Source organism: Paralichthys olivaceus, chromosome 6 (assembly GCF_024713975.1).
Source record: "Paralichthys olivaceus isolate ysfri-2021 chromosome 6, ASM2471397v2, whole genome shotgun sequence".
In the NCBI taxonomy this organism is placed as follows: Eukaryota; Metazoa; Chordata; class Actinopteri; order Pleuronectiformes; family Paralichthyidae; genus Paralichthys; species Paralichthys olivaceus.
The window spans coordinates 17754713-17769484 of NC_091098.1; the positions used below are offsets into that span (position 1 = coordinate 17754713).

Genomic DNA, 14772 nt, shown 5'->3' on the forward strand with positions numbered 1-14772 from the left:
TAAAGTATAGATAAAGTATTGATATTCTTCTTCTACAGGTACAGAGGAATAAGATCATAAAACTAGTTACTGGGATTCATTTATTGGTAGTTTAGATTTTTTTCTGTAGGATCTGACCAATGTTAAATATATCCCGTGATAAAACCATTTAATTAATCAACATTTGTACGACTACACTTGGAGAAGTAACAGGTCAATGACACTCGAAGACGCAGATTTATTACATTCCTTTTATTCTGCAAATACCGTCTGTAAAAATTATACATCAAGCCTAAGTATGGAACTCTGGAAAAGTTCACAGTTGTTATACAGTCAAATTTATTTCATTATAAAGTTCCATAAAAACAAATGTACGTACACGTCCAGTGACGTAGAGAAGAAGCACTTGATGCTACAACACAAACCAGATTCCATAAAGTCTAATATATCGTTTTATACACAACAGGGTGGCTTGCCCTCTTTGGATGAAACTAATTCTAAAGTTTCCCCTCTTCTGTGTTAATTAAGAAATGAAAAGTGAGTATAAAGAGATGTCCAAAAAAAAACTATTCAAGGCAGGATCGAATGAACGCCAGTGCTGTGTTTCACATAAGATGCTAACAGCCTAGCGAGCATGTTCAGCTGCAAGCATGAAGTCAAAGTGTGAGTGCATGGTGGGAAAAAAATGAAGCATGATATTGACCCAATGGGAAAAAAGAAGGTTCATGTTTCTTTTACTTTAAGGCCCCGGCAAGCCCCCTGTGGCAAAGAGCTGTGTGGTTTCTCGTACCCCGAAACAAACTATGAACAGTGTCTCAGACGATCCGGGTCCGAGGGTTGACTTGGTCGATATCTGTCCGAACCCAACCCACCATCCCCCAATGGACATCTGCTGTGAGGTCTCAATCCCTGACCACACCTCTTCCTTTTTAAATCCTCCTCTTCTTCCTCCACATTTTGTTTTTCTTCTGTTCCACTCCAGCAGGAGGTGTAAGACAACCCCTCACCCCTCCCTCCACCAACACTGGATCTCAATTTCTACTGGAACCTCTGTCTGGAGGTAAAATGGTGGAAGGAGAGATATTGGAGAGGGGGTTGTGTGTAGCAGAGGGGTAGACAAGGAGATGGAGGGACAGTGGGTGTGTAGGTGGATGGATGGATAGAGGGTGTCAATCTCACGTAGCGGGGGGGGGGGGGGGGGGGGGGGGTCATGCCTACCTCTAGGGGTGAGAGAGGGGGAGAGAGATGGATGGGTGGGTGGGTGTGTGGGGATGGTTTCAAGGTCCATTTCCATCCAGTGATTCTGTTACAACCACATCTGCCATCTTTTACTCAGACTCCCGACACAGAGACCACCTGTCGTGAACTCCGTCCTCTGATGAACAGCCTCTTCAGTCGGTTCCTGTAGCAACAATACAAAACGAAGAGAAATTAAAAATCCATCAGCCAGAAAACGAGACTTTACTCTGAAGATTATACCGAGCGCTGGTGTCAGACACAGTGAACCTCATCACACACAATCGTGATCGTTCAGTCTCTGTAACGCTTCTATACAAAAATAAATAGTTACCTGTACCTGAGGTCTGGTTGGCAGCTGCATTGATTACTTGCTCACTTAATTGATTAGTTGATCCAAAGAAATGTAAACATCCAAACAACTTTATTTTAATAAATCATTTTGATACTGGATTCACTTATCAAAAAAATGATCTAGCTCCAGTTTCTGGTGGCGTTTTTGAAACATAACACATTACTTAAGAAGTCTGTGATTAAGTCCACACATTTACTTGAAACTTTAGCAGTGGACTTTTTCGTCATGTCCTGCCTCCGTGCCTGAATGTTTCAGAAACGTTCCTGTTGTTATGAACACATCAGACGGGACAATCTTCTGCTGCATTCTTCATTTGTGAACGGCAAAGTCCAGAAAATGTTTGCACCCAATTTTGTCAGTTACACGTTACAGTAACCAGTAACGAGTCATTACATTCCCAGTAATGACTCGTTCACCTTATGATCAATATTTTAACAGAAGGTTAATGTCAGTTGGGTTTCAGTGGACAAACTGGTCCATGATGTGGTTAAGGTGTGGTGCAGGTGAAAGCCTCTACCAGAAAGGGAGAAATGCAACTCCAGGAAGTTGACGTTGACATTGACTGTTGTGTGTTCTTCCCTGGCTGATGTGGCAAAGGTTAGTCAAAGCTACAGCAAATAAAGAGTCGCCTCTTTTTATCCCAACCCTCGTCTGGTAACAATCTAGCGAGGGACATAATTTCTGCATGTATCACATTAGAGACACTTAAGACTACCTTTAGTAGGATTCACAGTCTCGTCAGTGTTGGCCTCCTCTGCGTCTGTTTTGACACCACACACCGACTGCTCCATTTTCTCCTCCGTTCCTCCTCCTGGCTGCGACTCCAGAGGGGAGGAGCCTGTTGTTTGTGGCTCGGCGGCCACGCCCGGTGCAACTGGGCCTGGTCCCGTCACAAAGGCAGCAACAGTTTGTTCCGTCTGTGGCAAAGAGGCCTTGGTGGAGAACCAGTGTCGCACCAAGTCTGTTGTTAAACCGCTCGCGTCAGCCAGTCCCTGCAGCTGTGTGGGAAGAAGAATGTGTCAGTTCAAAGCCGCACATTAACAACTTTGATCACAAATTATAAAAGACCTCATTTAATAACAGAATACCAAACTCACACAGTAAAGTCAGTGACACAGTGTCATCTATCTAAAGTTAAGTAGCCATTTTATTAGTTACGACTATATTATCTAATACAGTGCTGCCACATGTTTTAACTATATTGTTATTACTCAGGTCATAGTCAGAAGAATTAAGAATGCCTTTATTGTCATTGAACAGGGCGTACAATGAAATTATAGTGCCACTCCTTTAGTACAAAAATACTAAAAGTAAAAAAGAATTTATTATTTGCAATAGGGGAAATTGACTCCTGGTTTCTGTGAACACATTGGGAAAATATAAGAAACACCTCTCATATAAAAGTCCAGTTCAATCTGTGCAAATTACAAACCTCAATAAACACACATTTAATATCTCTGACAGTATCATTTATATGTGAGCTGCTGTACTCGGTTCCATTTGATTTTATAGGTAATGAAGTGATACATCCACTGCAAATAGTACAGAACAAAAACATTTAAACTTCCATCTGTGAGATGTATCCTACTTGTTCTTGTTTATAAAGACCACCTGATCAAGTCACCTTCATCTAGTTTTATATTTCTGTTTCAATTCAATCTGAATCATAAACTTCGTGTGTGTGTCTTTTTACCAAACATCCTGACAACCACGTAAAAGGAAACAATCAAATAAACAGATTATTTACTGACAGATTGATCAGAGAAAACCTAAAAACCTTTTTTTACTTTTATATACTGTAGTCAGTGATACTATGTGTTTGTATTCTTCTTTATTTTTCTGCATAAGCAGCTGTTACATTTCAGTTTCCCATCATCCCACTGAATCAATATAGTTGATTGTCCACCTTTGTTGCTAAAATGAGAACACATAATTCGATAGCGTAAAATAATTTGGCCATTAATAAAATTCACGGTTTGTGCTCAATATCTCCCCTCTAGTAGAAGTCTTTGAATATTTTCATTCAAAATCTTGCAGAGGCACTCCGACTCTGAAAAAATCTTAAATATTACGTACTTGGCCCTGGGCATTTTGATATATCAACCAACCACCCTGTCACCAACCATGGAGCTTCCAGGTGTCATTTCTAAACCAGAACACCATCACCTCTATGAACAAAAGCGTGTGACACTTCAAGTCTCGCACCAAGTAAAATATATATAAAGAAAAAGAGATAGTCATTTCAAAAGATTAAATTTAAAGTCAGACACCCGAGAATCATTGCGAACAAAACTGAATGAAGAAATCATTCATCAAAAGCATTCAGCAAGAAAAATTGTGGTTTTTCTTTTTTTTGTGGCTCCCTATTCACTTGCAAGCCCCAAAAATAACCTCTGCCAAACATGGAGAAAAACAACTGTGGCTTTGCAGCAGTTGAGAATGTGCATCTTAAAAAAGTAAAGCAACAATGTCAACATGACTTTCTAGAGCAATATGTTTTATCTAATACGAGCACATTTTATCCTGCAGTTCAGTGAACATAAAACTTTTATCCCGGCGGCACATAATCATCACCTGCCTCTCAGATTTCAGAGACACTGAGCTGCTCAAAGAAAATGCTGAATGTAGTTGTCAGTTACCTGCGTCTCCTCCAGTCTCCCGTGTACGTCGACATGTGCCTGGAGAATCTTTGTGTTCTCTGTCTGGAGTTCCTCCTCTAGAGCCATGGTCTGGTACGACTCCAGCCACTTCAGCTGGCCGTTCTTCTGCACATACCGGGAGTCCCCAAACCAGCGCACCACCTCAGGTCTGGGCAGTCCCGTTGCTGAGATGAGCTCATCGTACTGAGCAGCACTGGGCCACTGGGTGCGTGCGTAGACTAGTTTGAGCAGGTGAAGCTGCTCCGCTGTCTTCTTGCCTCGGAGGGTTGAGGGTTTGGGAGAGTGGGATAATTTGGGTGTAAGGGTGGAGGACTGGGATGGTTTGGGGGTGGAGGATGGTGTGGGGCCTGGGGAGGATGCAAGTGTGCTGCTGGACTGAAGTGGTAAAGCAGAGCTCTCCAACCCTTCGCCCTCCGCTTTGCCGCTGGCCTCTGTCACCTTCAGCATCTTCAGATTAATCTTAATGGGGTTAACTTTCAGTTCTCCAGAACCGTCCTCTCTCTGTCGTTCCTCCCCATCAACCCCCATCTCCTCCTCTCTCAGTGCCCGATCTGCCTCCTCCTTCTTCTTCTCAGCTGCGGCTTTCTTCCTCCTCTCAGCAAACCAACCATGGATCTCCCTTCTGGTCATCTTGGTCTCAGATCGCAGTCTGTCCACTTCTTCTCCAGATGGGTCCGGGTCCTCGGCAAAACTGGCCTCTAGTGCCTTTAACTAAACATGATACAGATGAGGAAAAGGTCAATACTTTGAACAAGTACAGCTAATAGATTGATGGGCTTGATTAACTGATTAGCTGCACAACTGCAAAATGAATCTGCAGAAGTTATTTGTCAAACAAAAATACAAAAACTGTCACTCATAGCATCTTTTCTATTGTAAGTATGTGTTGCTTTTCTCTGATATATCACTGTAAACTGAGAAACGCTTGGTTTTGGATTCAGTGATACAGGTGTGTTATACTTAGTGGCTAATGTAGGATTTGGCGTAACCTTTTGAACATATGTAGTAGAACTCCCTCTGACCTGTAAACGGACTCTGCAATGTGCATCATATACATTCTGTATTACTTGGATACTTTGCACATGTACTCCTGCATAACCTGTGCTGCCCTGTAACACTTGGTGGAAAATCTTACATATTTTTATTACCTTGACCACCGAGGTTATATTTTCATGGCAATTTGGTGCAGATCCAAAAATCTGGAATTTAAATGTGGTTTCATACTGTTGAGCCTTGGGGTAGGTATCTGCTATACTAGCTGAAACTGTAAATGTATTATCATAAACACAATCACAAACATCTTGACACATCTCCCCAGCTGGATTCATCACGAGCCAATGGGGGGCTTGATGATGCTTCTAAAGTGCGACAGATGCAAAATTGAATAAAAATCCAACAAAAAAATGAAATATTTCCTGGAGAAAAGCGGTGCCATTCAGTTTGTGGTGATAAGTGCCAACGACGGTGTCAGGGTGCTGAAAACATGATCACGTGATCCACGCAGCAGAGTTAATACATCACTTCCTGCCTATGCCTGCACCCAGCTGCCCAACCTCTCACCTGAAAAATGTGGAGTATTTGCTGCTGTTGTTAATGCGTCTGAGCAGAGAACCTCCCACTGTGTTGTGCATGTGTGAAAGGCAAACTCTAGATAAACTCTGGAGCCAATTCTCTGAAATTTTACCCAGAGGTCATGTCTGAAAACGGCTTAAGGGTCTCACCTGATGGGGTTCTCTCTCCTTGTAGCGGATAGCTGTGAAATCTTCAGATGGTTGTCTGGGAAGTCGGCGGGATGGCGTGGTGGGTGAGGTGGGAGTCTGTGTTGCCGTTGGACTCAGGGGTGCAGAGCTGTGTTGGGGCGTTTTTGCTCCAGAGCTGCTGCTACTTTCTGACATGTCAACAGGGTTGGCACTGCCAGCGGCGCCACACCCTGGTAAACTCGAGCCACTCCCTGTTCCAGCTGCAGTGCCAGACTTCTTGCTCGTGCGCACCCCTTTGAGACTGCGAAAGTGGTAGCGCCTGTCACTGAACCACTTGCGAACTTCTCGCACTGTGAGTCCAGTCATAGCAACGAGGCGGTCAACCTCCTCCTGGTCGGGAAACTGGCTGACCTGAAAACTGTCCTTCAGCGCACTGAGCTGCACTTGAGACTTTTTGCTCTTGTAAAAGCTGGGGTCGAGGAATGCGTTGACGGGCGTCCCGGACCCAGACGTGATGCCTGGAGGAGCTGCAGATGAGGGGGAGGGAGATTTGGAGGCAGGGGAAGACGCGTCCTCCATTTTCATATTTAAAGGGTCAATGGGGTCAATGTCATCTGTGCTTGTGTTCCTTGTTTTATTTTTGTTGGTGCTAACATTAGCAACTTTACTCCTCTGTCCATCACTGCTCGTTCTGCCATTACTGTGTTTAGGTTTACTGTCTGTGGTTACTTTACTGTCACTGTGCACAATGCTGGTGTTTTTAGCTTTATCGTTTACATGGCTAGTAACATTACTTTTGCTCTTGTCACTGCAGTCTGCATTAGCACTGCTGTGTTTACCATTGACACTGCTCACCCTGCCATTATTATGATTACTGCTTCCCAGACTAAGGTTGATGACACTAGCTTGACCGCTACTGACAATGCTGTTTGTGCCCCCTCCCCCACTCCTACTACTATTACTGCTGCTAATGATGTGGCTCCCAGTGCTGCTGCTGCTGCCCACCGTCCCCACCACCATGCTGATGCCTTTGTCTGCAACCAGGGCTGCGGCAGGTCGGGCCTGCATCATGGGGCGGGCTGCTGCCTGGGGCTTAGGCGTGACGGCCAGGGCCAAAGGGGTGCTGCTAACCTGGATACCATTGGCCATTACAGGCTGTGTGACAATTACCCCTGCTTGGCTAACAAGAGATCCCTGCAGGATATGAGGGATCCCAGTGGCTCCCAGTGACGCAGGCAGGACTGTGATTGTGTGTTGGGCTGGGCTGTGGTGACTCTGGATTTGGTTATGTGCACTGGAGGGTGCTGTCTGGATGATGGTGTTGAACATCTTCCTCCTGGCCTCCTCGATCTCCTCGGGAGACCAGCTAATGCCTTGTTTAAGTCTCTGGGCTGTGAACCAGATCTTAATCTGCTCTTCTGGGAACTTTGTGACCACAGTCAGGTAACAGAGCTCAGCCTTCGTGGGGTATGGGAACTTACTGAAGGAGGTCTTCAAAAAGGAAGAGGAGTCCATGGAGGCACTGTACGTAGGGATGCTGCTCAGGGGAATCATCACCTGGGAGGGACAAAGATGAAAATGAGAGTAGGAGATAATTATGTTATTTGATATCCAATTCATTTCAAAACAGTGAGATATAAAATATAAATAACAAAACAATTACCTTGGGGAGGTTTTTTGAGGAAGAGGATGACAAATTTGAGGAGACTGTGATCGGTGCAGATTGATGAAAGTTTCTGTTCTGAACCACTGAAACCACCTGTCGTAAACAGATTTAAAATCATCTAAATGAAGGAATATGAACATATTACTACTCAACAGTTAAACTGAAAAACAGAGAGATTGACCGCTAACCTGTGTGATGGGGGTCTTGAGCATTGGTAATGCTCCAGAGCCATTGACTATCTGAATTGCTGAGGGCAGCGTGACCTTGGTGGTTCCGTTGTGGACTATTGTGGGAACATGGGTGACCGTCACTGGAGTGGTCTCTTTTCTCTTAGCCTCTTTGGAGGAAGAGACTGAGAGAGGATCCGATAAAGACTCGTTGGAGACTGGGTGAGGCACCACTATCCGTTTGGGCTCCGACTTGCCCTTCAGCATTCTCATTATTGGAGTCTTGCTTATGGAAATTTCATTGTCCTTCCCAGACTCTGTCCCACTTATCAGATTCTGCTCCACCACAACCCTCCTGTCCCTCTTCCTCAGCTGTAAAGTAGTGTTCCAAGTGCTGGGGTGAACCCTGGCATTGTGCAGGGCCAAACCCTCAAACTTGGGCGCCGAAACCCCACAGCTGAGGCAACAGAAGCTGGGGTCTGCGCGGAAGTCTGGGTGCCCGGTGTACACATGATCCAAGAACAAATTAAGGTCCTGGGTTTCAAAGTTACAAGGCTTACAGGTGTAAGTGCCAGCACAGTCTTTGACAATGTCCCCTGCCTCTGGTTTGGAAGACTCTGCAAGGCCTAGGGGGCTTTGTCTGCCCCCTCCAAAAATCCTGGTCTGACAGAGAAGAGCAGGGAAGTCTTCTTCAGCCTCCTCCAAAGGACGTATCTTGCTGGGTATCATACAAGGAGTAGTTGACTTCCTTTTGCTGGCCATGGTGTGGCCGCAGGGGTGAAAAGGGTTATTCAAACAGGGTGTGAGTGAGAATGTGAGTCGTTTCCGGTTGACTATAGACCAGGCGTGGGGGAAGGAGGACGGTAGAACTCGTCCATAGGTCCACTCTCAGGTCTCACCGCAGTTTTGAGTAAAAACCTGAGAACGAGAAAAGAACATATTTTAGTTCAAGTCATCAGTCACAATAAAATATGATACATTTGTAATTCGTTGAATAGGTTTGTACAAAATGTTTAATTTCAAGAACAGATAAGGAAAGATATTGGACAAGGAGAGACAATTGTGAGAAGAAGGAGTAAGATTGGATATCTCACGTTTGTCAGTACAAGCCAGCTTCCTCACAGCTGGACCAAGATCATGCACAGCTGGATGTTTTCAAGTAAAATATCAACCGCATTGATGATATAAAGGCCCTGTGAATGGATTCAGCTGAAGCCCTTCAAATCCTGAGTTGCTTAAAATGTTTGAGTCTTCCCCTAAACTCTCCAGGCTACCTGTTTTATTAGGGCATTTAAACGTGCCCAGTCTGCTTCTACACTAAAGGCTTTTTGGGAGAGCTCCTGTCCTACCCCGATCTTTCCCCTCCCCCACGTCTCACTTCCCCTCATTCAGACACACCCCCACAGAGAGAGCACATTCTGGGTTTTTTAATCCACTGTAGCTTCACTGAACACCTTTAAAAAAAATCTGAAAGCTACACTTATGAATGGGTTGCTTAATGTAAGGCCTGCTCAACAATTGTGCAAGTGGGTGGTTCAACAGATGTTCTTTGGAAAGTGAGCATTCCCCTCCAAATTGGTACAGACAGAAACGCACAAACCTGACTATAGATACAAATCTTTAAACAATTTCAAATCACCTCCCGATTCCTCGTCTCCATAAAACGGCTTGGCGTAGTTTTCCTCTCTCTCCCTTCCTCCCTCCCTCCCTCTCTCTCTCTGACAGAGAGGTAGTGATGCAGTATCAGAGGATAGCTCTAGGGCAATTACTCTACCAATCACCTTGCACTGACAAGACGCTTCACGCAAAAGGTGGCAAAAAGCCCACACAAAGTTTAAAGGCTTGCAAAAGTTCAACAGGAAACCCCTTAAAACCTCTCTATATCCAGCCGCTCCTTATGCAAAGACATTTTACGAACAAATCCAAACCGTATGCAGCTTTTCTGGTAAATATCTAAAATAATCTTACCCCTTCCTATGTGCAAACAGAGCAATTCCATGCAAATATTAAACATGTCTAGGGCTAATTTCAGATTGAGCACAATGAACACAGTGCCGCTGCAGCACCATCGTCTCTCTCAGGGATCAGTGTCATCATACGACAAATCAGCCTTTCTCCATTTAAATATGAATTGGTCAGTGGCAAATATTGTCTTTCTTCTGGTACCCCCCCAAAAAAACACACACAATTTGCTCTAACCACAGAGAGGTCACAGTACACGAGCTCAAAGCCCAGTTAACCCTTTCAGGACTGGGGTCTGACAGATGCCCTATCACACAAATAACTGAGCAAAGGTACACAGAGTTCACTTCACTGTATTCTGATGCCTACACTTCCAGTTTGAGTTAATAAAACTGCCCTATTCTTCATCAGTATACATATGACATATACCTACATAAATCACCTTCATAAACAATCAGACAACAATGAGATACTTTATTACATGATGAAGACCCTATCGCAGACTGGGCATCTTTTGTTTCACACCACTGACTGACCCCTCTCTTTGGATCAGAGCTTGAGGGGTTAACAGGCAAATGAAGTTTACTGAGGAGGGGACGAGATGCCCCTTGTTCCCCTGTGCAACCCCCCCCAAGAGAGTAACTGCCCTTGGCTGGGGCAGTTGTGCACCCCTCCTACTCCCCCTGCCATTCAGTTCTGCATCAGGGGGCACTGCTCTGCCAAGGCAGGCCGATCACATGACACAACACAAAGGCTTATGGGTGGGCAGCCTGAGCCATCCATCACGTGGTTCCGTTGGGTGTGGGTGGGCAAGCGAGAGGCGAGGAGAGGGAGAGCGAACGGGAGAGGATGGTGGGGGATGGGCAGCCGGTTTGGGGTGAGGAGGCATGGGAAGGAGGGGTGTTAACAGTCATGGAGGAAGCACTGAGGTGTTTCAGTGAGGAATTTTCCTTCATTGATACCCTCCTCCAACCAGCCATCCCATCTCACCCTGCCAACCCCCACTCTTCCAACGACCCCCTCTTGCTCCAAACTACAATCACAGAGCCCTTCCCTCCTCTCTCCTTCCCTCCCTCCCTCGCTCGCTCGCTCGTCACTGCACTGCAAAGTCTGGAATGTTCCAACCCGAGCTCTTCAGCCAGTGAACATAACCTGGAGTTCAGCCTCAGAGTTTATATCTTCAGACAAATGCATTGCCTCATGCAAAATAACTATCCGTGCTAAAAAAAACTAACAAACAAGTAAACACAGAGTGTATAAAAGCATAAACTTCCCTCATTAATGCATATCGACAGCTGTAAAGACTGCAAAGCCATTTCACACTGATTAAATGTGAGAAATCAAATCACTGTGTGCACACATCTGCCGACAAAGGTTGAGCCTCAGCAGCAGCAACATCCACAGGCCTCATACAGGTGAGGACTGAAAACAAAGTGCAACGCAAGCCAAGCTATTATTGGTGACTCGGAATGGACAGCTCATGTCTCAGCAATGCCAGGCAAAGATGCGTTGACTCACTGCTATGAGTGCATCGCAATAACTTTTGATTTGAATGCAGCACATAGGTTGACCATGTGGTGATGGTGGGCTTGTGTCTGTTATTTGTGTCGGCTTTTGCATGTGTGGGTTTCCTGTACGATAGAGTGTGGAGGGAGGCGACGTGGGATGGGGTGGGGTGCGTGCGTGCGTTTGTGTGTATGTGGTGTGTGGGGGTGGCTGCCTGCATGCCTGTGTGTGAGACTTGTTTACTGAGGTAGTGAGGCTGCCATTTTTTCACTGTGTGAGAGTCAGAGATCTCCCAGTGACACAAAGACGGCGTTTTAGTCCTCCAGGGTTCATAACCTATATTATCTCTGTCGCGTCAGTGGCTCAGCACAGCGTGACCTCCTTTCATCCACTGACCTGACTCTTGTCTAGGCCTGGGCTATATCCTCTGAGTAACAAGCCAATAATAGCATTGACACCTTCTGCAGCTTGGCCACACAGCGTAGCTGCGTGCTAACGGGAAACACTCATCTCATCACCTCACCAAACTACAGGTGCAACGCTGAGATCTGTGTGTAAAAAAATGCTCTTTTTACTCAGACAGAGAAAAGGTGTACAACACAGGAAGTCCTTTTCACGTTTGCTCCATTTCTTGTTTCTACTCTCGTCTCTTTTCCTCCCTCTTCCCCCCGTCTCGTCACCCTCACTCCTCCTCCCTCTGCCAATCGTCTCTTCACCCTCTGCTTCCCCTCCCTCTCCCTCACCGTTCGTTCTTCTCCTCCCTCTCCAAGCAAGTTTGGCCCAAAGAGACAGGTCGGCAGCACCACTGGTGTGTTACTGTCCCCATGGCAACCACCTCCTACCCCCTCTTTCTCTCCAACCAGCTCATTTCTCCAAAGCACATGCGTGTGGGTAAACACACACACAGTTACTCAGACTCACACATAACTCCATTGCCATTTAGTCTCTGGATCTAGCGGCGCTTGTTTGTTCCACACACCCCTGTGAGTGGTATTTGGAGAGTCCCTACCCTGCTCCTATTTCAGTGCCTCCCTCGCGCAGTGTTGATGTCTCCCTGCTAGGTGTGGTAGCCGTCGTCAAGGCGCGCTATTGGCCGGAGTTGATGCAGTCCCTTCCTGTTAACTCGGTGCCCCAGTCCCTGTCCAGACATCTGCTTGGGCCATTGTCCCCTGCTCTCTGTGGCTCCTGTGCTCGGCCTGTAGAGGCCTGAGGCAGGGCTCCCGTATTCACTGGAGGCAACACAGACATGGACAGATAAACAGGCCTGAAATCCTGGCAGATGTCATCTTCTCTTTCAATGAGACCTGAGGTACCAACCCCGTCCATCAGTGTTTTCAAGATGATTATTAAGTCTGCACCAAAGCAAACCCTTCGCCACCTACAATGTACTTGTTTTGTCAACAAATCCTTCGCCGTGTTGTCTTTATTTATTCCCACGTGAGCCCTTGCTCCAGCTAACCACCTCCTGTCAATCAACTCAAGGATTTAACTTGCTCTCTCCTCTGCCATGGCTCACATCTCTGAATGCTTACACATATTGCACATCTGAACTTCTTTCCACTTCCATTTTAATTTTTACATGCCACTGGCAGCAGTGAGAAACCCTCAGTGACAGCGCTGCAACGGTGTCACTCCATCTTCATCCCGGTCCCATTTCTGGGCTGCTCTCAGGTCAGGGAGCAGATCGCTGCGTGGGTTGCAAAAGGCTGCATTGCTGTGGCCACTGCCAGTGCATGTGTTAAAACTGGGTTGCTGAGAGGGGAGGGAGAGAGAAATGGCGGAACACCATGCTCTGTGCTGTCCAACCTAAAATGGCTGACATCACAAGCTGTTAACCAGCCAAGCAGAGCAAGAGGCTGCTACTGCTGCTGCTGACCCAAACCTTCACTCACTCTGGATGTGCGTGAGGAACACGCTGCCATCGAGCTCCAAAGAAGAAAACGGTCATTACTTGGGTCAACACAGAAAAGACACCAAAGTGACACTGAAGAAAAGTGAGGATCACTCACTTTGAGTACGACATCAGCAGAAAAAATAATAAAGGGAAAAATAAAGAAATGAAACAAACAACAAAAGTACGTGCATCGTCAATTTAAAATATGATTATTTTCACATGGTGTTATACTGATGAATCCTTTCATACGAGGCTAAAACTGAGGGAGAGACAGGGAGGGAAAGAGAAAGAGGGGTGGGAGGTGTCGATGGGGGGGCAGGAGGGAGGGGGTGAGTGAGCGAGTGTGTGAGTGGGACTATTCAATGAGATGTGCAGCCACTGAGCTCAATCCATCACCACGGAAACACAATTAAATACAGCCAGAGGAGGAGACATAGTAATAATAATAATACAACAATACAGATGTTAGGAACATCCATGACTGACAATTCCGAATGAGAAGTGTTGTTATTCCAGTTGTGTAGTGTCAACAACACAAGTCAATACACAAACTGTGACTCGGAGTGTGATAGGTGCTGTTTGAATGATAGATAAATTAACAAAATACTGGATTAGGCTGCATGTCTTTACCTGCATGTCTTTACCACACGTGAGCATCAGACACAAATTAGCAGTCTGAGAAAGATTTAATCTAATCCCTGGAGTCACACACACACACACACACACACACAAACAAAATAACCAAGGCAACAACCTTCAAACTCATAATTTAAGTGTAACAGTGTGGCAGCCTTGATTTTAAAACTGAATCTGTGAGAACAAATATCACATAAACATTTGATCAAATCCTGACAAAAATAATAAAATCATATTAATAAAAGCACATGGGCAGACTACAGTAAATGATCGCTTCATTTTTTTAAAGGGGAAACTATAATATAGTGTATTAGTCTGAAGTGAGAGGAAGTCAAAGTCATTTTTAACTTCTTTATTCATAGCTCACACTGGAGGAAATATTGAAATCCAGCCGGTAGATCTCGCAGCTCTGGACCGACATCATTAACACACAGCTGCTGTGTTACAAACTGTTTATTTACCTGAGAACCAACAGCTGGATCGAGCCCGGCTCAGACTCACTGCGCGGCTCCCTGAGCGCAGCGGCGTCGAACATTTCCGAAAATGATGCGTGTTCATCTTCCGCTCAACTTAGTGAGTCCCAACTTAAAGGGGCTCGTGTGCGGTTCGCGTTCGAAACAGTGAACCCGATTCAATCAGGGGAAGACCCCCCCCCCAGCCCCTAAAAAAAAGCTATATACTCTCTCTCTCTCCCCCCGTTGACTGTCGCCATTTTAAGCAGGCGACATGCAGCTGGACCGAGCCGCCGCAAAGGTAGACGGCTCCAGCGATAGCGCACAAGTTTGGAGTGGAAACCGAAAAACACACTCACCTCGCCTGGCTGCAGCTCAGAGTCCGCAGCGGAGCGGTTCACATCTGAAGTTTACAATGGCAGGAGCCAGAGGAGTGAGACTGACGGGAGGTTAGGGCTTCACTGATGGTAACTTAGAGGTGGAAGACCCCCTCCGTCCATCGGCGGGTTCGAACCGTGACACCGGACCGGTCCCTACAATGCAGCCCCCCCCCCCAGCC

The 14772-nt window shown here is 45.9% G+C and overlaps 1 protein-coding gene across 1 annotated transcript; it reads right to left on the reverse strand.

Annotated features, from left to right (window-relative positions):
• Positions 1–216: 216 nt before the first annotated feature.
• On the reverse strand, positions 217–14711 carry zhx3b (zinc fingers and homeoboxes 3b). The gene is made up of 7 exons (XM_020096057.2): positions 14573–14711; positions 7785–8681; positions 7594–7689; positions 5952–7487; positions 4210–4941; positions 2286–2568; positions 217–1381 (listed from the first exon to the last, which is right to left on the reverse strand). The coding sequence occupies exons 2-7, from the start codon at positions 8523–8525 to the stop codon at positions 1371–1373; spliced, it is 3399 nt and encodes a 1132-aa protein (XP_019951616.1). The 5' UTR covers positions 8526–8681; positions 14573–14711; the 3' UTR covers positions 217–1370.
• Between the last annotated feature and the right edge of the window lie 61 nt (positions 14712–14772).